The sequence below is a fragment of the Halteromyces radiatus genome (assembly GCF_025201355.1).
Source record: "Halteromyces radiatus strain CBS 162.75 chromosome Unknown BX664scaffold_9, whole genome shotgun sequence".
NCBI classification, from domain to species: Eukaryota; Fungi; Mucoromycota; class Mucoromycetes; order Mucorales; family Cunninghamellaceae; genus Halteromyces; species Halteromyces radiatus.
In genome coordinates this window covers 641,064-667,734 of record NW_026251695.1, presented here as the reverse complement: position 1 = coordinate 667,734, position 26,671 = coordinate 641,064, and the positions used below count along the sequence as shown (strand labels likewise).

Here is a 26,671-nt window from a genome sequence, read left to right as displayed (position 1 = left end):
CCTGTATTAGCTCTCCTGATTGGGCGGCTCACCCTGCCCATGTCTCGCCAGGAGAAATACACAATGTTGTTTCTTTGACATCTCCTATTGTTTTTCCCTCCTAGCTTATTTTACAAGTGCTCCTACTCAAAGATTATATGTTGAGAGTTCGCAAAATGCAGTAATTCACTAAATTATAAAAGACCATTTTATAGAATTTATTTCTTTCTCTCTTCGTTTTATTTATTAACATAAATTACGACAGCTTTGCCTCGTTATTTTATCTTGGCTCTCACAAATACAGCGGAAGTGTAGCTTTGATTTACCAACAGAGTGACATCCCTTCCTGAGAAATCCTTCATAGATTGACAGTCGATCTTTTGGCAAGTGTGATGGTGCTAAATCTTTTTGTTTGTTTTTAAACCTTTTTTTTTTTGCTTAAGTCTATATTTGGAAACTTGATGTTTGAGTTTTAAAAAAAGGATCAATGTGCAAAAAAAAAAAAAAAAAGATTTGGAAGGTTGGTTTGCTATTTTACTATTATATGCACAACACAACGTTTAAAGCCCACACACACACAACTAGTCTACTGAATATACAATGAGTAAGAGAGCTAGAGAAACTGATGAATGCGAGGAAGAAAAAGAAGGAGAATCAAAAACAATAATGACACAAAGGCGTTGGACAGACTCCCTCGAACGATTGAATCAAGTTTTCCAAAAGCTTACACCCTTTTGTGCATTCTGTGAGGCACGTCTGACAACCATTATGACATTTCAAAGTATGCAATCTGCTGTACCCGAATTAATGTTTCAAGATCTGGTGGCCATCAAGACAATTTTACCGACTATAATCGAATATAATTATGCGGACGAAAGTCAATTGAATACCTCAGAAGAGAATGCCTCGAAAGTAATAGAAGTACGGTTGGGTAAACAAGTTAGTCAATTGGCAAACCGAGCAAAGCACACACGAGTGATAAGTAACCAAGGTGATGAAAGTCGCCATCAGGCCATTCAACGTCATTTGGTGAAGCCCGCAGCCATACTGAAAACAATTCAACGAAATAATGAAAAGTTCGTTGGAGCACTGGATAAATTCGTTGAAACTGCTAATAGTCATGGATATGGGGTTGACCAATGGCTTGAAAAGGAGATGAAAAAATACTATTTAGAAGATTCCACATTAGATACTGCAGGTATAACCAAAGATTCGGACGAGCCTTCATCATCATCATCGTCACTTGAAAGTCTCCGCTCGATCACTACTTTATTATCAGATCTAAAACAACAACCTTTTTATTATAATCAGTTGGATGAAGAAAATGATGCATATCAATCCATCTTACCTGCTAAACCTGCTCGCTATGGACATTTGGATGCTCCTTTATCCGCTTCTATTCAAGATTTCTTGAATGAAAACAATACCACTCAATTATATCTTCATCAAGCCCAAGCTATCAATGCCTTAAGAAAAGGAGAAAACGTGATTATTTCAACATCTACTTCTAGTGGCAAATCACTGATCTACCAAATTCCTATTTTGGAAACCCTACTTTCAGATTCGTCTTCACGCGCCTTGTTCATCTTTCCTACAAAAGCTTTGGCACAAGATCAACGTCGATCTTTAATGAATTGTATCATGTCTCTACCCTCATTGGCCAATAACATAAAGGTAATTTCTTTCTTTTATTGTGGAAAAACATGGATAGATTAATTGACATTTTCTTTGTTTTGGGATTAACATATATCAAGGTGTCAACCTACGATGGTGATACGCCTTCGGATCAACGAGCATTGATAAGATCATCCTCTCAAGTGATATTAACCAATCCTGACATGCTCCATTATTCGATATTACCTAATGCTACAAAATATTGGCAGACTTTTTTTTATTCATTGAAATATATTGTGATTGATGGTAAAGGAAGGAAAGGGAAAAAAAGATCATCCTGTAACAACTCACAAAAAAAAATCCTTCTTTTTTTTTTTTTTTCCTTATCAGAGGTTCATGTCTATCATGGCGTGTTTGGAACAAATATGGCTCTAATATTAAGAAGATTACGAAGATTAATTTTGGAGTATTTTCATAATGACCGAGTACAATTCATCTCTTGTAGCGCTACAGTTGCTAATCCACAAACACATATGAAACAACTCGTAGGCATTTCAAATGTTACCACGATTGAAGACGACGGTGCTCCATCTGCATTGAAAGTAAGTTTCAGAAAAGGAATCAGTGAAAAAAGAAAATCAAATTGTAATGACTCATATTTATGAAAAGAAAATCATCATATGGAATCCACCATTATTAAATAACGGCACTGCTCAAATGTCAAGACGAGGTGCGGTGGCGGAATCAGCTAGTCTGTTGCAATTTTTAGTATCTCGAAATATACGAACTATTGCTTTTTGCAAAGTAAGAATAAAAGATGGATTTTGTTGATTTCTTTTCATTGGAATAACATGCATGTCTTTTATCATATAGATTCGAAAAACATGTGAATTATTAATGAAGCAAGTACGAGAAAATCTGGAAAAGGAACAGCGACAAGATCTTTTATTGAAGATTCACTCGTATCGAGGAGGGTATACACCAATTACTCGTCGTCGTATTGAACAACAAATGTTTCGTGGGGATCTCTTGGCGATTATTGCAACCAATGCCTTAGAATTAGGCATTGATATTGGTAGTTTAGGTAAAAAAAAATATATATTATTGAATGACTTTTATGAATAGTTCTTTTGATTTTTTTTTTTTTTTTACTTTGTTCAATATATGTATATTGATTCATATAGATGCTGTGATGATGGTTGGTATTCCCTGGTCATTGTCATCCTTTGTAAGCATATGATAGTCAATGTTACACATACGATGATGTTTATACAAAAAATGAGATCTAACTTGTATTTTTTTTTTATAGTGGCAACAATCAGGTCGAGCTGGTAGAAGAAATCAAGAATCTTTAACAATAGTAGTACTAGATCAAAATCCCATGGATCAACATTACTTGGTAAAAGAATTCGTCTAATATTTTTTTAAAAGGACTTTTTTCTTTTTCTTTCATGTTTACTTGTATTATTGATCTCTACTTTCGTTCTTTTTTTTTGGTAATAGAAACAACCTCAGTCGTTATTTGAAAAAGATATGATGCCATTACTATCGGAAGTAGAGAATAATGCAGCATTAGAAAGTCATTTGCATTGCGCAGCTGAAGAGCTTGCTATTCAGATTGATCGTGATCAACTTTATTTTGGACCACACCTGGCCACAATTTGCAAAGAAAAGCTTATTCATCTTCCTGATCTCAATGTAAGGAAGAAGAAAAAGAAAAGAAAAGGAAAAAAGGTACTAGTATTAAAAAACAATCACTTTTGGGTTTAATAGATATATCGATCTCAGCCCTCACGTTTACCCAACCCTTCACATTATGTTAATATTCGTGGTATGATGGAAGAGGAAACATATGCAATTGTTGATACAACTGATCCAAAGACAAAAATCATATTGGAGGAAATCGAGGCATCACGTGCGCCATTTGAAGTATATGAAGGTGCGATATTTATTCATCAAGGTCGAACATATCTTGTAGAGGAATGTAATGTAGATCATCGATATGCCAAAGTTCACTTGACAAAAGTCGATTGGACCACACGTCAAAGAGATTATACCAATGTCAATGTATTGGAAACCAAGAAAAAAAAACCAATCCTATCTTCTTCATCTCAATTGGTTTCTTTGGGACAGGTGGAAAAAGAAACTATCGTATTTGGTTATTATAAATTGGATAAACGGAATCGTATTCTGGATAGTATAGATATTCATATGGATCCAATTATGCGTACATGCTTCGGTTTATGGTTTGATGTCCCATCCCATGCCATAAATCAATTGGACAAATGGTCAATCGATCCTATGGCAGCAATCCATGCTAGCGCCCATCTGTTTATTTCGCTATTACCACAATTCACTCATTCCAATGTGGATGATGTTAAAACTGAATGCAAAAGTCCTTATGCAACTCGTCACAGACCGAATAGGTAATAACTTCTAAATGAAATGATGACATCTCTTAATTTTATTCTTATTTTGAAAAGAATTGTATTGTATGAATCACTCCCTTGCGGTGTTCTACGTCAAGTGTATGATTGTTTTGAACGAATTTTAAGATCTTGTATGCAGCGTGTCGATACATGTGAATGCGAATCTGGTTGTCCAAATTGTAATACATATGAAAAAAATCATTGATAAATCATTGTATATTTATTAACATTGACTTCAATTTTGTCAAATTAGGTGTATATCTTTTAACTTGTTCTGAACAAAATTTGATTTGTTCCAAAACAGGTGCTCGCTTGATTTTACGATCCTTACTTGACATGAGTTTCTCAGATATTGACCCCCCATCTCTTTTTCCTTCTCAAATGTGATTGCATAATAAAGGATGTACGTTTTATTGCTCTAGTATTGAAACATTGTCGCCTTTTCCATTTTCGCTTGTTTTAAAACTAAATTGCTTTCAGTCATTCGAAATTGGTTACATGTACACAATAATATACGAAGTTTTTTTTTTTATTGTAATGATTTGCAATAAAGACGGGTGATACCATTGTATTAGCAATAATAGGGTAGTGATGATTGATATGTAGTGAGCACCAGTTTTAAGTTGTTGGAACAAAAGGTAGCAAAAGATGACTTAATAAAAGTCGTCCAAATATGGTAATTGATTTGTATCAGTGATCACTCTTGATGATGATCAAAAAAAATATCGAATAACTTGATAAAAGACTTGATGAAGTACTTTCGATGATCGACAGATATGATGATAAAACCTTAGACAATGTTCCAAATGAGCGACCAATATAATAATCGCCAACAAAGTAGCGAATCTTCTATAGAATGTCATTTCTGACTCGTGTCCATTCTTATACCATAAGCCAAAGTTCTCGGTTCCAAAAATAATAGTAACCACACAAATAATAATTTCGTTAGTGATGGTAATCAGGCATGTGATATGACAGATATTCTATATTTCCTGCTTTTCCACATCCTTGACTATCAAAGCATCATAGTATCTAGCCAACATGTATCTATAGTACAGAGCATAATGCCGACAAATTGATTGATCTCTATCCATATTAAAAATATCTTTGTTGATGGAGATAATCGTGTTTTTGATTTCATCGATGGCCATTCGCTCGGGATTATCGCTATACGTAAATCTTCTTACTGTTGGTGTTGTTGTCGGTGCTGTTGAACGAATGATACGCACAATTTGGTGAAGATGATCTTGCGTGGCCTATTTCACCACATGATCCACACGGCCCCGTGGCATTCGGATTGCGGATCTCGTGCTTTTTGGCTTGTTTTCCTGATTTTTTTTCTTCTCTCAGTATAGCATCAGGATTTGTTGATAATCCTCCAGAAACTAAGAATAATAAATAGTCAGTTCAGCTGTCTCTTTCTCTCTCTTTTTTTTTATTTATCTATTTATTTATTTTTTTACTATTTTTTTTTCGAGTAACTTACATCCTCTCTGGATTTTTGCTTGCGTCACAATTATGTAGCATTGTTGATCTGTCAATCTGGTTTAAAGCGGTAGGTCTGATATGACTGTTTGAAATTGATCTTCATGCGCGGTTTAAGTATTAATGAATGCCGCTTAGCCTGATTTACATCTGTTTTATCATGCATAACATTTCACAGACTTGAGATTTCCTTCTTCTGCTGCTACTGAGCTTTCCCTTCATAGTTTGTACGAAGGACAGTATTTTATCAACGTCTTCACCAAGTTCTATTATTTTGTCGAATATTTCTGAAATTTCGAGTTCCAATCCATTTACATGACAGGTTTGTTCAGCTGTTTGTTTTTCCAACTCTGGCCAGAGAGAACCACTAAGTATACCCATCATGAGTTCGTTCAGGCATGGATTGACAAGATTGACTATACTTGATAATGATATTCTGAACTATGGAATGCCTTGTTTATCCACTTTTGCTTCGTTCCTGTTTATGATCCATCGATCACTAGCGAGGTAGTGCTTTTTTCTTTGCGCGAATCAATCCTTTCAGGTCGATTGCATCTTCATCGTACAAACATGTATAAACACATATAAATCGTTCCTTACTTCAACTTGACATGCAACAAAGTAGTTGGAATAAAAAAATATAAAAGTTCTATTGAAAAAAGAGTAACAAGATACATTCTGATTGAGTTGGACGTCAATTGGATTAGTGAATTTGCAATCTCCGAACTTTTTTTTCTTCTGATCTCGAAAACATGCTGTAATCCTGTTCTGTTTTCTTTCCTTTTTTTTTCTTGTTTTATTAAAAATCTCTTTACCTACGGTATCATGAAGTAAATTTACAGTTTTTATTATTGTTTAAAAGATAATACGTTAAATATTAACTAACCAACATGATGTATATTCTAGTGTTGTAAAGGAGATTCAGAGGATCAACCAACGAGAATTACAATCTGCTGAAGGTTGGAGTGATACCGGATCCTGGCATGCTCAATATAAAGATACTGCTTGGATCTTTGTAGCCAATCTTGATTATGAATTAACAGAAGGCGATGTTGTCTGTATTTTTTCACAGTAAGTCCATTATTGATCTTTGGAATTATAGTGTTGACATCGACATTATTCCCTTTTTTTTCTCTTCTTTTCTTATTCATAGATATGGTGAACCAGTAAATATTGAAATGGCAAGAGATAAAAAAACAGGAAAATCTATGGGATTCGCCTTTTTACAATATGAAGATCAAAGAAGCTCAATATTAGCAGTGGATAATTTAAATGGAAGCAAGGTAAATAAATTTTTATAGTTCACCAGATAAACATTTCCAAATTTCTGACTTGTGCTACATTTTTGTTTTAGGTATTATCAAGAACTCTAAGAGTGGATCATTCTTATGGTCCGAAGAGCAAAAAACCAAAAGAGGGTGAAGATGAAGATAACTATTTGACGCCAAAATATAACGTAGCTCCGCCAATGTTGGAAGGTAAAAGAGGATTAAAAATATTAGCATTAACGGGTTGTAATATTAATCATCACTTTGTGTAATAGTAACAAATGAAGATACAGAGAAGATACAGGAAAAAGAGCCAGTTATGGACGAAGAGGATCCAATGGCTCAATACTTCCGGGACAAAAAGAAGAAAAAGGAAGAAAAGAAACACAAGAAACATAAGAAAAACAAGGAGGAAAGAAACGATCAAGGTTCGTCTAGACATCACAAATCAAGTCATAAAAGTAGCAGCAGGAAACGGCATTATGATGACAAATATGATCGCGATAGTGATGATGATAGAAAACGTGTGTCTTATGGTGAAGATAAGGGTAGATATAGATCAAAATATGATGATGATCAAGACCGGTGATTAGTATAGTTACCAATGAGGCTGAAATTCAAAAAAATAAAATAAAATAAAAGAAATCGTCTTCATCCGAATACCGCAGCTAACTGGATTTTTCGTCCTTTTGTTCCACTTTTTATTTACTTGTTTATTTTACTTTTTCAATAATGACCTCTGAAACTTTTGTAGGCTACGCAGGTTTGAAACCCTATGTACGTGATGACCCCACTACACATTTACAACACTATACTTTTGAGCCTAGACCTTTAGACGATGACGAAGTAGAAATAGCAGTATCTGCCTGTGGAATGTAAAGTTCTATTATAGTAAAGAAAGAGTGAAACCAAATTATATTCTAATATTGAAATATTCTTACTATTATTAAATAATAGCTGCGGTTCAGATATACATCAACTTACTAATGTACGGTAGAGAGCTTCTCTGACATCTTTAGATTGTATTTGAATTTAACTTGTACCTTTTTTTTTTTTTGTATATAAAATTGCTCAAAAAATTGTTTTAGGGTTGGAAACGCGCGAATTATCCCATCATACCGGGACATGAATTCATTGGTCGAATTACTGCTATTGGAAAAGCAGTAAACCACTTGAATATCGATGATCGAGTTGGTGTATCTCCTATTTGTAGAACTTGTGGAAATTGCGAGTTATGTAAAACAGCACGTGGCCAATATTGTAGCCAAAAAGTTACTACTTATAACAGTATGTATAAAGGTATCCGTACATTCGGGGTAAGATTATTTCTCGTTCCTTCTCTTTTCTTTTTGTTTTGTTTATCCTTTTTTTTTTTTTTTTTCCTTCTTGTCAGGGTTATGCTAATAAAGTTAGAGTTCAAGCCGACTGGGCAATCAAGATTCCTGATAATATTTCAGATGAAGAAGGTGCACCTTTGTAAGTTTATTAAAAAAAAAAAAGGTACAAGAAAGAGGTTATGCAGTATTTGACTAGAAGTTATGATGATTGGTTGGTCTTTATTCACAGACTATGCGCAGGAATTACAACGTAAGTATATTGTTTTAAATATATCAATAAAAAGATACAAGTTCTTAAAGATGGAGTGTGGGATTTCTATTTCTAGGTATACACCATTCAAATTTTTGAATATTGATCAAGCAACCAGCATTGGAGTAGTTGGAATAGGAGGATTGGGCCATTTGGCGGTAAGTACATATGATATTATCTAATCAACTACACTTCATACTAAATTATTCTCATTATTTAGATTCAGTGGGGAAGAGCCAAACAATGCCACAAGGTGGTAGCTATCTCTAGCACAAAGAAAAAGGAAGCGGAAGCAAAACAATTGGGTGCCACCGATTTTATTGCACTTCAGGATGGACCTTTGCCATCACAACCACTAGTTGATGTTCTCTTTGTATGCGGATCAGGACCTTCAACATCTTGGGCAGATCTTATGTCGTTAGTACATACTGGTGGCAAAGTGGTTTTGCTAGATCTCCCTGAACAACCTATCACTATTCCTCCTTCTGCTTTAGTGTACCGTCAAATTGCACTGGTAGGCAGTTTCGTTGGCTCTAATGCTGATCTTCATGATATGCTACTTTTAGCCAGTCAAGCTAATGTCAGACCCTGGATTCAAAAAATTGGAAAGAGTCTAGAACAAGTCAATCAAGGAGTTTTAGATTTGATGGATGGAAAAGCTCATTATCGTATTGTCATTTGTGGTGAGAACAAATAGGATTTAATAGCTATGTGTATTCCCCCCCCCCTTTTTTTAAGATTGATTTCTATCAATATTAATAAAAAAAAAGATACAGTGTTTTCAGAAATCAGAGGTTATGTTTCTCATTAAAAAAAAAAATCATTTCTTCTATCCATATATCAACATTATCATTTTTCTGTAAAGAACAAGATCGTCATCTTGTAAGATAATTACTTTTTTGACAATTTGATTCCAATGAGTTGATTCATCGTTTTGAAATATTGAAATCCCGATATTCTCTTTTTTTTTTCAGTGGTGCACATTTCACCTTGTTCCAATTCGACTGTTTCCTTTTTTTTTTTTTCTTTCTTTTTTTCTTTTTTCTTTTTTCTTTTTTTTTTTTTTCTTTTTTTTTTTTTTTTTAATATTTATTATTCCTTTACGTTTGTTTATACACTTTTGTATTTGAAAGAAAGGAAAGAGTTTTACCTTTTTCTCTCTCCCTCTCTGACCTTTCTCGTCTTTAATTCTTTTCTTTTTGTGTATACAACCTTCTGCCTTCTGTGCTTCTTTACCTCCCTTCCTCTTTATTCTTTGATACTCGTCTTCTCTTTCTTCAAAGTCTGTGTATTGAGGTCATGGCATTAGATAATGGTTTTGATATCAACAAACAACTACCACAATTCCCAGATGGAACCATTTCAGAACAACCTGACTCAACAGTATACGCTGATGATTGGCCTATGGAAAAGGTAGTCCAATGGTTAAAAGCCCATGGTTGGGGTGCTGTGGCTCCTCTCTTCGAATGTAAAAAAAGAAAGAAAGAAAAAAATAGAATAATCTATCCATATCATCACCTTTGAACTAAAAAATTTCTTTTTTTTTTTTTTATTTCAACTCGTGATTCAACGTATCCTACGTTTAACTTTCTCATAGTGAACGGTATCGAAGGGCAGGGTTTTCTTGATCTTACCATGACTAAGCTGGCAAAAGTTATACCTCGATCTGACCTTGCTTATGGTGATAAACGTCGACTCTTACATGGTATTCATAGTATACAAGCATCACAGGGGAAAGGACAGCAAGAACAAGGATTATCAAAAACTCAAGTAGGGGTAAAAAAAAACAAAACAAAACAAAACGAAAAAGAATAAGACAAAGAAAAAAAAAAGGATGAGCGAGATTTATTTCATACTATATCATTACTTTGTTGATTAACTGTTCTTTATCTATGTATTTGTATACTTGTAATAGAGTGAGAATAATACCTCTACGCTACCTTCACATTATTTGGACACCACTCAAGATGGTCATTCGATACTTACAGGTCGTGATGACACAATACAATATACATCACCTATTTCGACAATACAGACGCCACAGAGTACACAACCACCATCCACCTCGTCTACGTCACAAGTGCCTCAACTTTCTTACCCTACTATGATAAGTAACGGCAGTACGTCTTCAACCTCATCAACTACCTCCACTAATGTTTCACCTTTGTCAGCGGCGTCGTTGGAATCGGAATATGCCAAGATTCGACCATACATCCCTGAACGTAAATCTTCCAATCCAGTTCAAATATCTAAAATAATGAAACAATTCAATGTACCACCTACTTTGCCTTTGGCAAGGACAAGACCTAATCCGATTATTGCTAGACGTACTAACAATGGCAACCAAAGTCAACATCGACAACAGCAGCAGCAGCAGCAGCAAAATCGACATCTTGGTCCTCCCTCTACTTTTCAACAGCAACAGAAGTCTTCTTCTCCTATCAGCCCCCGTCAATTAGGAGATATGGATGGTGGTTGGAAAATTTCAAGACGACCAGGTGTTAATAAATCAAAGCAGGTAAAAAAAAAAAAAAAAAAAAAAAAAAAAAGGAGGAAATTGGAAGAGGAGGAAACAATATTTTGGAAGATGTGTATGTACCTGATTTAATATTGATTTGATCGGTAGGATTCAACGATGATTCAACAGTCTACTCTAACAACTACGACAAATCGAGAACAACGTATTCAGGTGACTTTAGATTCGGATACGTTCTTTAGTCTAACCGTCACCAATATAACCGATCCAATTGCTTTGAAAATGTCAATTGTAAAAAAATTGGGAATGACTGCTACATCTTTGGAACAATATCAATTCTACCACGAAAATGGTGATAATTCTGGTAAGAACTATTGCAAACAAAAGTATATGGATAAGTATTAATGACAATTATTTTCTATTCGTGACTAGATATTCCTTTGGATGATGATCAACTAGTTTATATCTGTGGACATTCTGACAATTCGAAACATCGTATTTTATTGAAATCAACTTCACCATTAATAAATATGGAATCAACATCACCTTCATCTGCTCAACCATCAATAGCACAACAACAACAACAACAACAACAACAACAAGAACAACAAACAGTTTCCCTTTGGGCAGTCCCTCCTCGTTCATTACAAACTGCCACTCCTCCTTCTCCTCGACAATCAGAGGAAAATCAAACTGAATCTGTTTCCGCTCCTCTTTGGGCGGTCCCACCTCAACCTATTCAACATCGAGTGGTAGATGATCAGCCAATTTCTGCTCCTCTTTGGGCTGTACCTCCTCGACCTCTTCAGCCGGTACCACAGGAACAAATGGCAGCTTCCCTTTGGGCTGTTCCTCCTTCGCAAAACACTACGAGTCTAAGTTCATCCGCCATGCTTACGGGATCATCATCGTCATCCACGCTTTGTTCCATCGATCATAATGATGTCAGTAATACCAATCCAACACCATCATCATCGGCATCTTTATGGGCTATACCACCCAAGCCATCGAATCAACATCCATCACCAATGCTATCTCCATCATCTTCTACTACTTCGACATCTACAAGAACATCGACCAGTGCTTCACTTTGGGCAATACCACCTAAAAACATCTACCAGGATCAGGAACACCAACAATCACAGCAAAGTCAGGATACCTTATCATCAGGATTATGGGCTGTACCTCCACGTTTATCTCCTTCTAATTCGTCATCAACATCTTCTTCTGTGCATGATTCCTCTAATACCAACGCAAAATCAACAATACCAACTTCATCGTCTTCTTCTATATCATCATCATTGTGGGCTATTCCGCCTCAAAGTCTTACATATCAGGAACAGCAACATGGCAATGGATCATCTATTCATGATACTTCCGGAACGTCAGACTTATTGGAAGGCATGAGGTTAGAAGATCCTCCTGTTACAATAACATCATCATCGTCCTCACCACCAGTATCCAACACTCCCGCTTTAAGACCTTCCCTTGTAACGTCAAAATCTTCAACATCTATTCCTCGTTCTCAAAAACGATTACAAATTCAAATCCCATCCAGCAATGGTAAATCAGAACTTGGATCACCAAAGACTTCTAATTCTTCTTCACCAGGCACAAATGCACCTTGTTCAAGTATTCCACTTTCTTCCTCAATATCAAGACAGCAATTAAAGCCACAAGGATTATCAACATCATCACCATCTGTCTCTAATGCATTACGTACACCTCAGTCTTCATCAGAAAATGGATCACCAATATCGTCATCTCAAGATTTGACAGATACGGAGGAAGATAATTGGGCAGAACGACCTTCTATTGAACGATTATATAGAGATATTGACAAATATTTACCTGGACATGATTTGGATAAAGAAATCATGCTGGAAGGGGAGCATGCAACTACTACAAGTTCATCTATAAATACAACTCAATCCATAACAAACACAAACAACAATACAACAGGAACAACACCACCCCCACAATCATCATTGTCATCGGCAACCCTGGTATCTGGTGCAACTCCACCATTAACTAGACGATTACAAGGACATAAAAAATCAATTCGGGTAGTTGCAAAAGAAGCTCATCGAAATTGGCGACAAGCTGTCAATGTTATTCGGGTTAATAATATCTTACGGCGACGAAGTACCAAGATGTGGGGTCATAAAGTGCAGCAAGTTAAACCTGGAATGGCCTTGGCTAATGAAAAAGAAGATAACACTACAACATTACATGACGGTAAACCAGGTAAGGAAATTGAAATAAATAATAATAATAATAATAATAAAAGGGAGAGTAGATCAAAAGTAAGTTTTTTTTTTGTTTTTCTCACAAATATGATTATCTTTTTTTTCTCTCTCTTTCTAATTAATTCATTAGCACCCACCAAATTACAATGGATGCGTGGACAATTGATTGGTAAAGGTTCATATGGTCGAGTGTATCACGCATTGAATGTAGCAGCAGGTGAATGGATAGCTGTGAAACAAGTAGATATCCCTACTACATCCTCTGATCGCCACAACCAACAATTACATGATACGGCAGATGCACTTTATCGGGAAATTCAACTATTGAAAGATTTGGAACATGATAATATTGTTCAATACTTGGGTTACGACGTGGATGAAGAAGAAGGTCATATCAATATTTTCTTAGAATATGTTCCTGGTGGAAGTATTGCAAGTTGTCTTAGTAAACAAGGTAAATTTGAGGAAAGTCTAGTAAGTTACTTTACGCGACAAATCCTACTTGGCTTGGAATATTTGCATGATCGTAACATCCTTCATCGTGATATCAAAGCTGGTAATGTCCTGTTGACACATACAGGCACGTGTAAAATCACGGACTTTGGTTTGTCAAAACTCTCTGGTCAAGATAAAGCGTATGATGCTCATGGAAATAACTCAGTTATGCGTGGTACTGTATTCTGGATGGCACCAGAAGTCGTTTCTGGTACAAATTATAATGCAAAAGTCGATATTTGGAGTTTGGGTTGTACTGTGATTGAAATGTTGACAGGAAAACATCCTTGGTTAGACATGAATATGTTGGCTGCACTTTATAGTGTAAGTATATAAATATTTATGATGATATAGTAACTCTTAATAATTATTATTATGATTATTACTTTAGCTTGGACGCTTTGAGGCTCCTCCAATACCAGAAGGAATCCATGAAAATGCAAAAAGTTTTTTGAAACAATGTTTTACAATGTAAGTGAATTTTATATATATTGAATATATTGATTCGATATGTCAAGTATCTGAATTGATTTTTTTTTTTTAGTAACCCTGAAGAACGACCTACTGCTGCTGATTTACTGGTACATCCATTTGTGGGTCAAAATCCATCTTTCAAGTTCAAGGTAAGAAAATGATCTAAGGAAAAAAAAAAGGATTAAACTTTTCATGATGACTGATCTTTTTTTTTTTTATTGTTACTTACTTAGGATTATATGAAAAACTGATATTCCATTTTATTTTTTTATTTCAATTTTGTTTATTGTAATACATCTTTTTTTTATATATAATGTTTTTTTTTTCCTTATAAGCAAAATCTTTGCGCTGTTGATTCGTTCCGATTCCTCGGGGTTACTAATGACAATCCCCTCCCCCTCTTTCCTCTTTTTCTTTCTTTCGACCTTTATGCTCTATTTGCTCTAATTAATAATAAACATCTTTTTTTTTTTTTCTCAACATGACCTCATCTCTAACCTTTTCTGCAGCGACATTAGACGATTTAGACATTTTGATTGACTTGGAAACGCGATCGTATGCACCAGATGAAGCAGCATCGCCAGAAAACTTGAAAAGAAGGATTCTAGCAGCACAACAAACAAATCATCCTGAATTACTCTTCATGGTAGCACGACGACAAGAAAATCCAGAGGAACAAAAAGATGTGACAACCTCCTTGACAATAGTAGGGTTTATCTGTTGTACGGTAGCAACATCAGACCTTGTGACAGAAGAATCCATGAGCGATAACCAACCGGAAGGTCAAACTGTGTGCTTGCATAGCGTCTGTGTCTCACCTGATACCCGACATCAAGGAATTGCGACTGCTCTATTGACTCGTTGGGTTGGGTTACATCGCCAAATCCGCGCCTACAAAAGGTTGGCATTGCTCAGTCGCCCGCATTTGGTCGCATTATACAGCTCTGTTGGATTCAAGGAAATCGGTATTTCCAAAGTCGTCCATGGACCAGAGCCATGGGTAGACTGTGTCTTAGATCTTTGATTATCTCTTTCAATTATACCTAATAGACAGTAGACATGCACAGATAAGGATAGATATTGTAAGTATAATATTTCACCATCAACGTTTTGTAAATGACAAGATTTTGAATTATTGCATTTTATATCTATCCTAGTGACAATATGTGGTATTTTTGTATTTTCTTTTTTTTTTTTTTTATATAAAATAAAAGACGACAGTAAATAAGTGAGATTCTTTTTAGTGTTTTATTTAGAAGAAAATAATTTTATGTAACGGCAGTGTTGTCAGTGAAAAGAGTGAACTGTTGATTTAATAAAAATTTTCGAAAACGTTTCAAGGCAAAGACGACAGCTAAGAGTTCCTTTTCAGCTGTTGGATAATGGTGATGTTTTGTAAAATAGAAACTATAATTTCGAACAGAGCAAATCAGAAAAGTTCAAATAGACCTAACGGCCCGCGTATTCCGTACCTGTAATATAAGCATATATAAAAAGAATGCATTCATACATATAATACATCGTAACTTTCATGTTTTGGATTTTTGATAAGTACGCGCCTTGTGAGTGTTTGCCACCAAATTTGTTCTTGATGATCAATTTTGCTTGTTCCCAAGTAAGATTTTTATTTTTTAACTCATTGTTATACCAAGTGAGACGATCGTGGTTATTAACAATTGAGCTGATGAAACATTATTTCCAATGCTTATCCTGATTAATGCTGTGTTGATGCAGTATAGCTTCAAAGCAATCCAAGAAATGATCCACCGTGGAGTAGGCTTCTCTTTTCTCCTTGAGATGGACATCATACTTAAATTGGAGTACAGGTAAACCAGAAGGTATTTGTAATCTATCATCATCAAGATGATTTGTTTGTTTACTTAGTTATTCATGGTTACGCATGGATTTTATATGATGATCGATTTGAATTCTAACAGCATTTAGTTGCCTAGATGTTGCTAATGATTCATCATCAGCGATGCCTTCAATGATCAGATCATTGCTTTTTTTTATCAAGTCCTTTTCTACCATTCGTAGACGGTTGATGGATTGACTAAGAAAATCACACATATCCTGGGTAGGATCAGAAGTAGTGATGTTTGTTCCAAGGGACGAACGATCTCCATTGTTGAGAAATCATTGTTGTTGTTGTTGTTGTTGTTGTTGTTGTTGTTGTTATTATTATTATTATTATTGTTGCTGTTGTTGTTGTTGTTGTTGTTGTTGTTGTTCATATTGATATTGTTAAGAAATTCATGTGCTCCTTGTTTAGCGATAAATCCCGTTTTGTCGATTGATTGGTCATCCATGGGTACTTGTCAAAAACCTGAAGCTGCATCTTTCGACGTCAACATATTCAATTTACGGTAGCCGATTGCCATTCCGTATCGATATGGCGCAGATAGAAGAATCTTGTAGCTTGTAAAGAGGGGGTGGCGATATTTTGGAGGTACCTCCAATTTTGTGACGAAGTTTAGAGGTACCAAATTTCGGAGGTACTGCTTTTGCCAAAGCGCCAAGCTTATCCAAACAGTAATGCCATATTTTAGCCAATAATATTCAAGTAAGAATTATCCAATCATTTTTCAAGGCGATTCAATGATATTTCCTTCCTACGCAGTCTTTCCATTCCTTTTATCCTTTTCTTTTTTTTTTTTCTCAATTACCAACCAACGCACACCTAGGACACAAAAGTAAAAGAGCAACATATCATGGACAATAATCCTTTTCGTTCCTCCAACACCTCCAATATTTTTCAAGTGCAGCAGAATCAACAGCAACAGCAGCAACAATCACAACAACCACAACAACAACAACAACAACAACAGCCATTTTATCATGCTACAACCACCCATCAGACTGGATACCCTTCTTTTTCTAATAATTCAGTGACTCATTTCAACCAAACTTCGGGAACTATGACAGGTCACCAACCTTGGTCTACTGCTTCCATTTCTCACTTTGATCCATTACAAAGTAATTCTACTTCTCTTTATCAGCAATCACACCCACAACATTCCTCCTATTATTCACCTGGACAAAATCCCCCACCACAATTCTTACCTTCGCAACAACAACAGCAACAAGGGTTATTAAATATGCAACCTACGCAAAACTTAGAAACTATATCAGCACACACTGGGTATAATACTTATGCAAACAGCAATCTTCAAGGAAACTTCTATATTCCACCTACCTTCGGAACTGACCTTACGCAGCAACAATTTCAGCAACCCCAACAAACTCAGCAAACTTACCAAAATTACCAGCAACCACAGCCACTACAGCAACAACAACATCAGCCTATCTATCGTCATGCTCCAGTGGATGCCGCTTCTTTATTGAAAAGTCGCGAAGTTCGCCGAGTAGAATGTCCTGTATGTCATAAAACTATTGAAGGCGACGATCCTGCTATCAATTACCATGTCAATGAACATTACTCGTAGCATATAGATAATAAAGAAAAAAAAAAATACAAGGTTTTCTAAATTTCTGATTTAAAAATAATTGAGTCCATCAACAAGGTGTCTATTCAAGCCAAAAGAGCTGCACTGTACAAAACTACTTGTTTGTTTCACTTGCAGTACCTACAAAGTCAATTCATCACATACACTTGAATCCTTCACATAATCCTTTTCCTTTTTTTCATTTATTCGTCCAATCGACTCCAATCGACGACACAAAGATGCCTTTGAAATCCTAAATCCACAATGAAAACGTTTCCTCATGGTGTTCATTCGGTCCGAATCTACAACCCTTCATTTGCTATACTAACACTATCCTAGGATCTCAAGAAGCCAGAAGAATAACGACATGGAAAAAAGAGAGGAAAAAAAAATGAATGTGCCAAAAAAAAAAAGAATCATTTAAACCAAATTTTTAATAATTGATTATCTTTTATTCATGAAAAAAAAGAATCATTTAAACCAAATTTTTAATAATTGATTAACTTTTATTCATGCTGCCATAAAAGAAAAAATAGGGACCAGGGCAGCGAATGTTAATGCTGCCAAACATTTAACATCTCCATCCTTGTTCACAACCTTGCGTATCATAAGAAGGGCAGTAGCTTGCACCGCATTTCACGTCATGAGGGTTACCACGGAGTGTGCATTCTTGTCCATTTTCATTACCACTGGTACATTTTCCACAGCAATCGGCACTAAAGTCGCCGCAACAAAAACCAGCATTAACAACGTTCATGAGGCAGACCATCATGGCAATAGCTAAAAGGAACTTGAATAACATGTTTATAATAAATGTATTTTTTTTTGACGTATGAAAAAGAAGATCGTTCAAAAACAAGGACCCCTTTTTATATTGAAAAAAAGGACCCAACTTTTTATGCAATGTGTCACGTATTTGAATGATTAAAGCAGCAAAATTGGTTCTTTTACATATTCAATTGAAGTAGATTTTTGTTGCTATTTTTACTTTTTCAAAATTACCATTATTATAACATGTGTTCAATGAATACGAATTTTCAACGCCCCAATGCACGGATGAATTTCTCCCGCCCTAGATTAGTGTCACCCTCTTTAGCTATGAGTATTGAAACGCCAACCAAAGATACACTTATTATATAGATTTATAGGAAAAGCAAATGACCGACGCATTACTTTTTCAATGCTATAGAGAACGGGTGGATTGTGGGGCGGGAGGAATTTTGTATCTAGTATAGGCTAAAGATAAGCTTTGTAGCGTATGTATAAATGCGAGGATCTAGATGGCTCAACATTTAAGCAGTAATGATGTGAACGGTACACACACTAATCACCTTTTTTGTCTAAGCCAAACATGTGTGACTATATACAAAAAAAAAAAGAGTCCATGAGCATCATGCTAATGCCGCAAGCTCTCAATATCTTCGACGTGTGAATGCTGTTGTACAACACATGTACAAGTCGTTAAATATATTGATCAGAACCGAAATGACTAAATATTTCATCATCAGTAATGTACCGGGAAAAAAGATGTGCCATCATCTTGTATAATCATATACTGTCCTAACAGAAACCATCATTACTTTATCTAACCACAATTCTGGTCTACACTGCATTATACTATACAAATACCAATCCACATACATACAACCTTTGTTATGGCTCTATTCTGTTGTTCATTATTCTTTAATAAAGTCATTGTATTTTGGCGCTATTGGGCTCCTTTTTTTTCCAGTTTTACACTCAGAAGGTTCAATAGCTTACCTATCTTAGGGTTGTGTGTAGCTTTGGTGGTTTGTATGCATATATGATAACATATAAAACAACTGTAAAGATAAGTGAAGAAAACATGAAATACAGTGAGATTCTTTGTTATCCTTTGTTCGAGAATACAATACGTACATTGCTATAAATTCAGATAACATATGGTAGTGACTACTTGCTTTTTGCAACGATATAAAGTTACCACTGGTGTTGGTTATGTATCATGACGTTATTGAATACAGTATTATTCTTAATCATTATATTAATAAAACATATTTTATTAGTACTTTTAATAGCAATGATAAACCCATTTAGAATCACTGTAATGAATATAAAACAATATACAGTACATACAGCGCATTAAGATCGAAACTAGTCCATCAGTACATGAATCTAATTTGACCCGAGAGTGTGGTCCTAATATGGTTGTTTCACAATGGATAAATCACACAATATGGCACCATGCTTCGTACAGAACAATGCGTGATTTTGTTACCCTGGTAGCCTCCCTACACATTGGTCCCCCCCCCCAAAAAAAAAAGGAAAAGACCTGATCAAACGCCTATGGTCAGCCACTATGCCACCTCATGCAAGGATGATGTGGTACAGGGTTCCCATTGATATGGTCCATATGGACAATGCCATCATCATAAGTAGGGATGGCAGATTTCTTGCCAGTTGCCAGTTGTTGCCAATTGGCATTGGCATTGGCATGCCTATTGCCGAAATAGAGGATTGGCAAATTGCCAACTGCCGGTCAATATAGTTGGCAAATTGCCTATGCCAATTGGTAACTTACCAGTGCTACCAATCACACTATTTTTGCCAAATGTATCATCCTTGCTTATTGTGCCAATTGCATCGTTTTTGCCGATTGTGCCAATCGTGCCAGATTTTGCCAACCAAAAACAATATTAAAAAATCATGAAAGCAGTTTGTAATAAGTACATTAGGTTTATTCGATATACATGTAAAATAATAAAGTATAATATACTATAACAAGATGATGTTTCTAATAAACTACAGATTTACAATACTGGATAAATAAATAAATAATAAAAAACATCTAATAATAATAAAAAACAAAGTTAAAAAAAAAGATAGTTGTCACTGAATGTTATCCCCATAAGCTTCACTGTCAATGGCAATTCCATCAATGGCCTCCAATTCGTTTCCTAAGCCTGAATAAATAAATAAATAAATCAGTAGATAATAATAAAAAAAAAGTTAAAAAAAAAGAAGCGGTAGTTGTCACTGCATATCATCCCCATAAACTTCACTGTCATCGGCAATTCCATCAATAGCCTCCAATTCATTTCCTAAGCCAAACCATTGTTTCAAAAGAAACATCTTTCTAAATCGCTGATCACCAATATTTTGTCGATTGAAAGGAACCATTAAACGTGCTTGCGAAAAAATTCGCTCAGCAGGAGCACTAGTACTATAGACAGAATAAAACCAGTTAGTATTATCGTCTACAGCAACTCTACTATTTTTTTTTAAAAAAAAAAAGTGAAAAAAAAAAGAAAAAGAAAAAGAAAAAAAAAGAAAAAAAAAGAAAAAAAAAGAAAAAAAAAAAGAAAAAAAAAGAAAAAAAAAGAAAAAAAAAAGAAAAAGAGAAAAAGAAAAAAAAGAAAAAGAAAAAAAAAGAAAAAGAAAAAAAAAAGAAAAAAAAAAAGAAAAAAAAAGAAAAAAAAACTTACATGGTACAGATAAAACATCTCTTGCTATCATTGAAAGTATAGGATACGCCCCTTTTTGACTTTTCCACCAGCTAATAAGATTATCGATCCTGCTTGTATGTCGCACCGAAAGATATTGTTCAATTTCGTTTTCCTGACGTGCGGCTGCTCGTTTGCTTTTTTGTAAGAAGTCGTCCAAAAATATGCCTGTTCTTCTTTTGCGTGCCCGGAAAGATGATGGTGATGCTACTGGTGCTGTTGCTGTTGATGATGATGATCCTGCGGCTATCGATGCTGATGCTGATGATGGTGCTACTGTTATTGATGATATTTGTTCACGTTGCTTGTATTTTGCGTATGTACTTTCTAGTAATTGTCGTGAAGCGTTGATATAGTCCTCGGGCCAGTCTTCATCTTTGTGATAATGTAGCTTGAATCGTGGATCCAGAATAAGAGCAAGATTACAAAAGGTCCATCGTCGGTCTTGGTGTAGTATTGCATCAATTTCGTACAGCCTTGGGAGAGAGCAGATTTGATGGTATTGTTGCCTTCGCTGTTGGCGTCATTGCAGTCTTCGAATAAGTCAATGAATCGGTTGAAGTAGGGGATAATATAATTCGGAGTTGGGTATCCTTCTGCGCATAACATTTCCGACGCGATATCAAACAGCTAAAAAAAAAAAAAAAAAAAAAAAAAAAAAAAAAAAAAAAAAAAAAAAAAAAAAAAAAGCTGTTAGTATACGAAATAGACGAAATCATTACAAAACGAAGGCAATAATGCCGGCAATGAACTACATTATATTACATATAGTACCTCCAAGATGCCACAGATTTCTTCGATCAATGCCCAGTCATTGTTGGTAAAATGAAAACGGAATGTATCCAAGTCATACACTCGTCGTAGCTCCAGTGATCGTTTCAACATGTGATAGGTAGAATTCCAGCGCGTAGGGACGTCCACAATTGGTTTCTTGAATGTAGTATCGTTGGATTGGCACATCAGTTTGAGATAATCCATTGCTGTTGCTGAACGTCTAAAATTGACTGCGATTTTTCGAACCTACGTGTAAGGATAACCAGAAGGATACAGTATTAGTTGCAGTAAATCTAATTATGATATTACAATAATTCTCATATGTGGGCATACCTTTGAAACCAGTTTGCTTGAGTTTCCAATATACGGATTTCTTGTTCCATTCTCGTTATCATCACCATCCTCGTTACTACAGTTGTCGCTGTCGTTGTCATCAAAATAAGAGTCTCTGCTGTCAGAGGCCAGTCCTTCCAAACCGTTCATGATCTTCTGCACTACCAAATTCAGGGTATGAGCGAAGCACCGCACATGATGTTCCTGAGCCTTGAAAGTTCCATTCATAGTGATTGCAATCGACTCCAGTTCGTCCATCATGTTAATCATATTCTTCGTATTGTCCGTCACTATTGCATTTATCTTGGGAAGAAAATTAATCGTAAATACAGTAACAGTAATAATGTATACTTCCATCGAGTTCTTTTTTTTTTTTTTTTTTACTATACCATGTTGAAATCGATTCCATATGACTGCATTGTATTGTTCAATACGGAAGCCAAGTATTTCCCAGTGTGTTGTCCAGTCAAAGGAACAAAATCCAATAAAATGTGATGAAGAATATAATCATTGTCGATGAAACGTATGGTAACAGCAAGAAAAGAGGTATTGTCCATAGATGTCCATACATCAGTGGTTAAAGAGAATCCAGATGTGTTGTTCTAATTCACAACAATAAAGGTAAGCGAGGTTAGAAAAGATACAATAAGGTGTACAACATATGATACCTTTATATAAGACTTGATTTTTTCTAATTCGCTTTCGTATATACTGTATCTTCAACCATGTTTGCAATTTGTCGTCGGTGAGGTACTTGAAGATCAGGTTTGAGGTAGGTCAACATATTCACAAAGTCCCCTTGTTCAACTTCGCTAAAAGGCTGATTGCTGCCGATAATCCATTTCACTAGTAAGTTGTTGAATTCTTTGCTGCTGAACTTCCTGTAAACACAAAAAAAGTTAGAATATACGTGCAATAGAACTAGAATATAAAACTTTCTTCCCATTTGAGCTTACTTTTTTCATAAACGATATGACGGTCTGCTGATCCTTTTTTTCGAACTTTTCTTTCCAGACATCAGGATGGGTAGATTGCAGATGATTGAGTAGTAGATACGTACTTCCCTTCGAGCAATTGAAATAGCCATTGATCTTTTCTTTTGGTTGCATTGGCGGTGCTTGTGGAGGTAATGGACAGATATTGCACATAGCAGTTTTCAGCGTGTCGTTCCAATTGACCTTCGTGAAATACTTCCAAACGGTACTTCTTTCATGACCTGTACGCAAACCGGTCAACGTTGCTGTTGTTGCAGTTGTTGTTGTTGCCGATGTTTGACTTGAAGCGATTTCTAGGGAGTCCAAATGTAATGAGCTCCTTGTGGTGGCAGCATCGTTAAGTTGACTTTGGGTTTCGTCTGAATATGACCTGTTCCACAATAATGATTGAGAGCCAGTTAGAGTATACACTATAGTTTTTCTTTTAATTAGATCGTCCCACTGTATAATACTTACATTGCGAGCTCGACAATTGAATACAAGTGGTAAGGAAATAGCAAAGAAAAGGAGACAAAATAAAAAAAAAAAAAGATAAAAAAAGAGAGAGAGAGAAAAAAAAAATATCTGTTAAAAAAAGACAGGGGTGATAGCGGAGATTGTCCATGCTCCCCCTTCTTTGGCAGTAATATTTGATTAATTGCAATATGATCATATCATATTGCGTATTTTTACACCTTTGATGCAATTTGCTCTCGTTCTTTTTTTTCTTAGGTACGGTGAATTTAATTCTTCCTCTTCTTTTATCTCGTTTTTGAGGCAGTAATGTCAGCGTGGCTTAAACTGGCATAACTAGCATAATCAATTCAATTGGCAAAATCAATTCAATTGGCACAATCAATTCAATTGGCACAATCAATTCAATTGGCAAAATCAATTCAATCGGCTAAATCAATTCAATTGGCTAAATCAATTCAATTGGCTAAATCAATTCAACTGGCAAATTGCCACTCAGCATCGGCAATTTGGAAAAATGTCAATGTCAAACCCTGATCGAAATGGCAGTGCCAACCAGTCAGGCTAACTGGCACTGACCGGCAATCGGAAGAGCCGCCGATGCCATCCCTATTTATGAAAATAGTGGATTTATTGGAAAAAAGTGAAATGTGAATAAAGAAAAACGAAGCAAAATAAAAAAAGAGGGAAACGCGAAAAAAAAAAGAAAATTTGCCAATGCTACTGCGGATTATCGTGTAACAATTTACTAAAATGGATGGATTAAGGTACTGGTTTTTTCCGTTCGCTTGGCGGGTGGCAGGATTTTTTTAACGTGCAAATAAAAAAAGTTGACGTGCAAATGAATTGTGGCACACGTGAATCATTTTTCTACCTCACGCCAAACGGTTTTTTAGTACACGCCAAATGGTTTTCTGGCACACGCCAACCGTTTTCATGGTGCACGCAGATGATTTCTAGTACACGCATGTGTGTAACTGTTTTGCGACAAATGTAAATGGATTTATGAGACAACTTTGATTTTTGGATGATTTTTGGATGCCAGCAAAAAAAAAAAAAAGAGAAAAAGAAAAGGCATTGTTGTGTCAAAAACGACAAATTGAGCGACAACTTTGATTTCTGGATGATTTCTGGATGATTTTTGGATGCCAGCAAAAAAAAAAAAAGAAAAGGCATTGTTGTGTCAAAAACGACAAATTGAGCGACAACTTTGATTTCTGGATGATTTCTGGATGATTTTTGGATGATCTTTTTGCTGGTCCAGAATCATCCAAAAATCATCCAAAAATTGTCCAAAGATCAAAATTGTCACACCAATCTGTCACTTTGACACAGCGACATTTTTTTTTTTTAGTGGCATCCAAAAATCATCCAAAAATCATCCAAAAATCATCCAGAAATCATCCAGAAATCAAAGTTGTCGCTCAATTTGTCGTTTTTGACACAACGATGCCTTTTCTTTCTTTTTTTTGCTGGCATCCAAAAATCATCCAGAAATCATCCAGAAATCAATATGTTGGCGAAACGAAGACTGAAGATGTGGTAGATGCTCTCAGAGCCACGCTTTATTTTCCAATTTTAAATTTTTTTTTTTTTTTTCTTCCCTATATCTTTCAATGCTAGCTAAGTTATACAATTCAATTTTTTTTTTTTTTTTTTTTTTTTTTTTGGGAAGGGTACTAATGAAGAAACTAAAATTAACTAAATAATACTAAACTAATGGAGTAAACGACGGTACCAGGGGCGGGCATCTACCACATCTTCAGTCTTCGTTTCGCCAACATATTGATTGTTAGTCGTGCCTATAACAACCTCAGTTGGCTCCACTCCGACTTCCAATGTGGTAGAGTTCTCCGTAGATAAAATTGAATTTGTTATTCTTGTACTTGATGATGCTTGTTTCCTAGGTTTATAGTAGAATTTTTCAAAGGTATTGGTATTGAGACTCCAATTTGCATGTTCCTTGATAGCTTGAATTGAATGTCCTTTTTCAACCGCTTTGGTACTCGCTGCTGATCTGATTGAGTGTGTTTTATACGCTATGGTATCCACCCCTGCCCTAGACATGACATCCTTTAACCAATTTGCTGCAGTTGATGGACGAATCGACGTGATCTTCTCCGGTTTCTGTATATAGGCCAAAAACAAGGTGTGATCTTCAGCTAGTGTTGTACGTAAATGTTGTGTCTTGGAGACGAAAGTAAATAATGTATGTACTGGGCATAGTTGTTGATCTTGTATTGTACCAAGTTGGGAGGTCTTTATTTGTGTTTCCTTGGGTTCCCTAAAATGAATAGTAGCACTACTGATTTTTCCTTGATTGAAGTGAAATTGAACATCTCTAGATTGTAGTCTTCCTATATCCGATCTCGGTCTTGCCATCGTTGATAAGCAAAGTAGAGCAAGTGTCTTGAGTTGAAGGTAACAGAGTTGTAACTCTTCCGATGACGGCCATGTAGATTTAATATATGTTGTTAACTTGTCTGTATCCCAGGTTGATAATTGTTGAGTGGTGGGAATCTTTACTTCTGATTTCCGTTTTGCTGCGAAAAAATCTTGAATAAGAGGTTGTGATGCAATTGGTATTTCTTCTGGATGTAATATACGGAATACTGAAGCGATGGAAGAACGTAGTGTATTTAGGTGAGTACAACTATAATGACTGTTGGTGGATAAAAACTGAAATACGTGGGTTACATCATACTGTTGTGGATCTTTCTGAGGGACTTGTTTTAAACACCATTGTTGCCAAAGTTTCCAACCGTTGTCATACGCATCTTGAGTGCCTTTCCTTGTAGATGTTGATAAATAATTGATTTCCCCTTCAGACATCCTACCTTGTTTTTGTCTTCCTTTGTTGATAATATCCAAGCGGCTAGGGAGAATCTGTTGTTGATTGGCTTGATGATTGGGTGGTCCAGATGTCTCATTCGTAAGATCATTGGGAACCAAAATTGACTCGGCCAATAAGGGGTTACTAATACTACTTGTTTCAGATGCTGTGTCTTGATCATCTGTATGGTTCGAGGAATCAATTTCCAAGGTGGATTCAGATACATTCCCTTCTTCAGCCAACGTTGTTGAAATGCATCCTGTGCTTGTGCTTGTGGGTCTGGTCTCAGGCTCCAATAT

At 35.6% G+C, this 26,671-nt stretch overlaps 9 protein-coding genes across 9 annotated transcripts; 6 read left to right on the top strand and 3 right to left on the bottom strand.

Moving 5' to 3' along the window:
• The first annotated feature begins 498 nt into the window (after positions 1-498).
• Positions 499-4,646, top strand: BX664DRAFT_341999 (DEAD H helicase). Its single transcript, XM_051547079.1, has 11 exons — positions 499-1,653; positions 1,734-1,899; positions 1,984-2,195; positions 2,263-2,397; positions 2,467-2,677; positions 2,778-2,821; positions 2,903-2,992; positions 3,097-3,291; positions 3,367-4,019; positions 4,077-4,201; positions 4,276-4,646. The coding sequence occupies exons 1-11, from the start codon at positions 580-582 to the stop codon at positions 4,407-4,409; spliced, it is 3,039 nt and encodes a 1,012-aa protein (XP_051396711.1). The 5' UTR covers positions 499-579; the 3' UTR covers positions 4,410-4,646.
• A 359-nt stretch (positions 4,647-5,005) lies between these two features.
• Positions 5,006-5,888, bottom strand: BX664DRAFT_388933 (uncharacterized protein; the record flags this gene model as incomplete). The annotated part of the gene is made up of 3 exons (XM_051549507.1): positions 5,006-5,229; positions 5,252-5,407; positions 5,768-5,888. The coding sequence occupies 3 exons, from the start codon at positions 5,886-5,888 to the stop codon at positions 5,006-5,008; spliced, it is 501 nt and encodes a 166-aa protein (XP_051396710.1).
• Positions 5,889-6,272: 384 nt separating this feature from the next.
• Positions 6,273-7,435, top strand: BX664DRAFT_341993 (uncharacterized protein). The gene is made up of 5 exons (XM_051547078.1): positions 6,273-6,337; positions 6,414-6,578; positions 6,661-6,790; positions 6,862-6,985; positions 7,051-7,435. The coding sequence occupies exons 1-5, from the start codon at positions 6,333-6,335 to the stop codon at positions 7,362-7,364; spliced, it is 738 nt and encodes a 245-aa protein (XP_051396709.1). The 5' UTR covers positions 6,273-6,332; the 3' UTR covers positions 7,365-7,435.
• Positions 7,436-7,442: 7 nt separating this feature from the next.
• BX664DRAFT_341990 (chaperonin 10-like protein) lies at positions 7,443-9,197 on the top strand. The gene is made up of 7 exons (XM_051547077.1): positions 7,443-7,650; positions 7,733-7,763; positions 7,864-8,091; positions 8,169-8,251; positions 8,342-8,362; positions 8,439-8,520; positions 8,583-9,197. Exons 1-7 carry the CDS (start codon positions 7,508-7,510, stop codon positions 9,057-9,059), a joined length of 1,065 nt encoding a protein of 354 aa, XP_051396708.1. The 5' UTR covers positions 7,443-7,507; the 3' UTR covers positions 9,060-9,197.
• A 1,269-nt stretch (positions 9,198-10,466) lies between these two features.
• Positions 10,467-14,217, top strand: BX664DRAFT_269258 (kinase-like domain-containing protein; the record flags this gene model as incomplete). The annotated part of the gene is made up of 9 exons (XM_051541045.1): positions 10,467-10,758; positions 11,038-11,202; positions 11,271-11,748; positions 11,908-12,117; positions 12,499-12,746; positions 12,885-13,076; positions 13,218-13,906; positions 13,974-14,053; positions 14,127-14,217. The coding sequence occupies 9 exons, from the start codon at positions 10,467-10,469 to the stop codon at positions 14,215-14,217; spliced, it is 2,445 nt and encodes an 814-aa protein (XP_051396707.1).
• A 265-nt stretch (positions 14,218-14,482) lies between these two features.
• BX664DRAFT_341985 (acyl-CoA N-acyltransferase) lies at positions 14,483-15,265 on the top strand. The gene has a single exon (XM_051547076.1). It carries the CDS (start codon positions 14,538-14,540, stop codon positions 15,078-15,080), a length of 543 nt encoding a protein of 180 aa, XP_051396706.1. The 5' UTR covers positions 14,483-14,537; the 3' UTR covers positions 15,081-15,265.
• Positions 15,266-15,587: 322 nt separating this feature from the next.
• On the top strand, positions 15,588-17,502 carry BX664DRAFT_317870 (uncharacterized protein; the record flags this gene model as incomplete). Its single annotated transcript, XM_051542773.1, has 4 exons — positions 15,588-15,671; positions 15,791-15,882; positions 16,427-16,470; positions 16,946-17,502. The coding sequence occupies 4 exons, from the start codon at positions 15,588-15,590 to the stop codon at positions 17,500-17,502; spliced, it is 777 nt and encodes a 258-aa protein (XP_051396705.1).
• Positions 17,503-17,932: 430 nt separating this feature from the next.
• On the bottom strand, positions 17,933-18,329 carry BX664DRAFT_341981 (uncharacterized protein). Its single transcript, XM_051547075.1, has one exon. It carries the CDS (start codon positions 18,302-18,304, stop codon positions 18,074-18,076), a length of 231 nt encoding a protein of 76 aa, XP_051396704.1. The 5' UTR covers positions 18,305-18,329; the 3' UTR covers positions 17,933-18,073.
• A 4,426-nt stretch (positions 18,330-22,755) lies between these two features.
• BX664DRAFT_206244 (uncharacterized protein) lies at positions 22,756-23,613 on the bottom strand. The gene is made up of 3 exons (XM_051540144.1): positions 23,543-23,613; positions 23,048-23,456; positions 22,756-22,972 (listed from the first exon to the last, which is right to left on the bottom strand). Coding segments are annotated over exons 1-3 (480 nt in total). The 5' UTR covers positions 23,545-23,613; the 3' UTR covers positions 22,756-22,903.
• Positions 23,614-26,671: the final 3,058 nt, after the last annotated feature.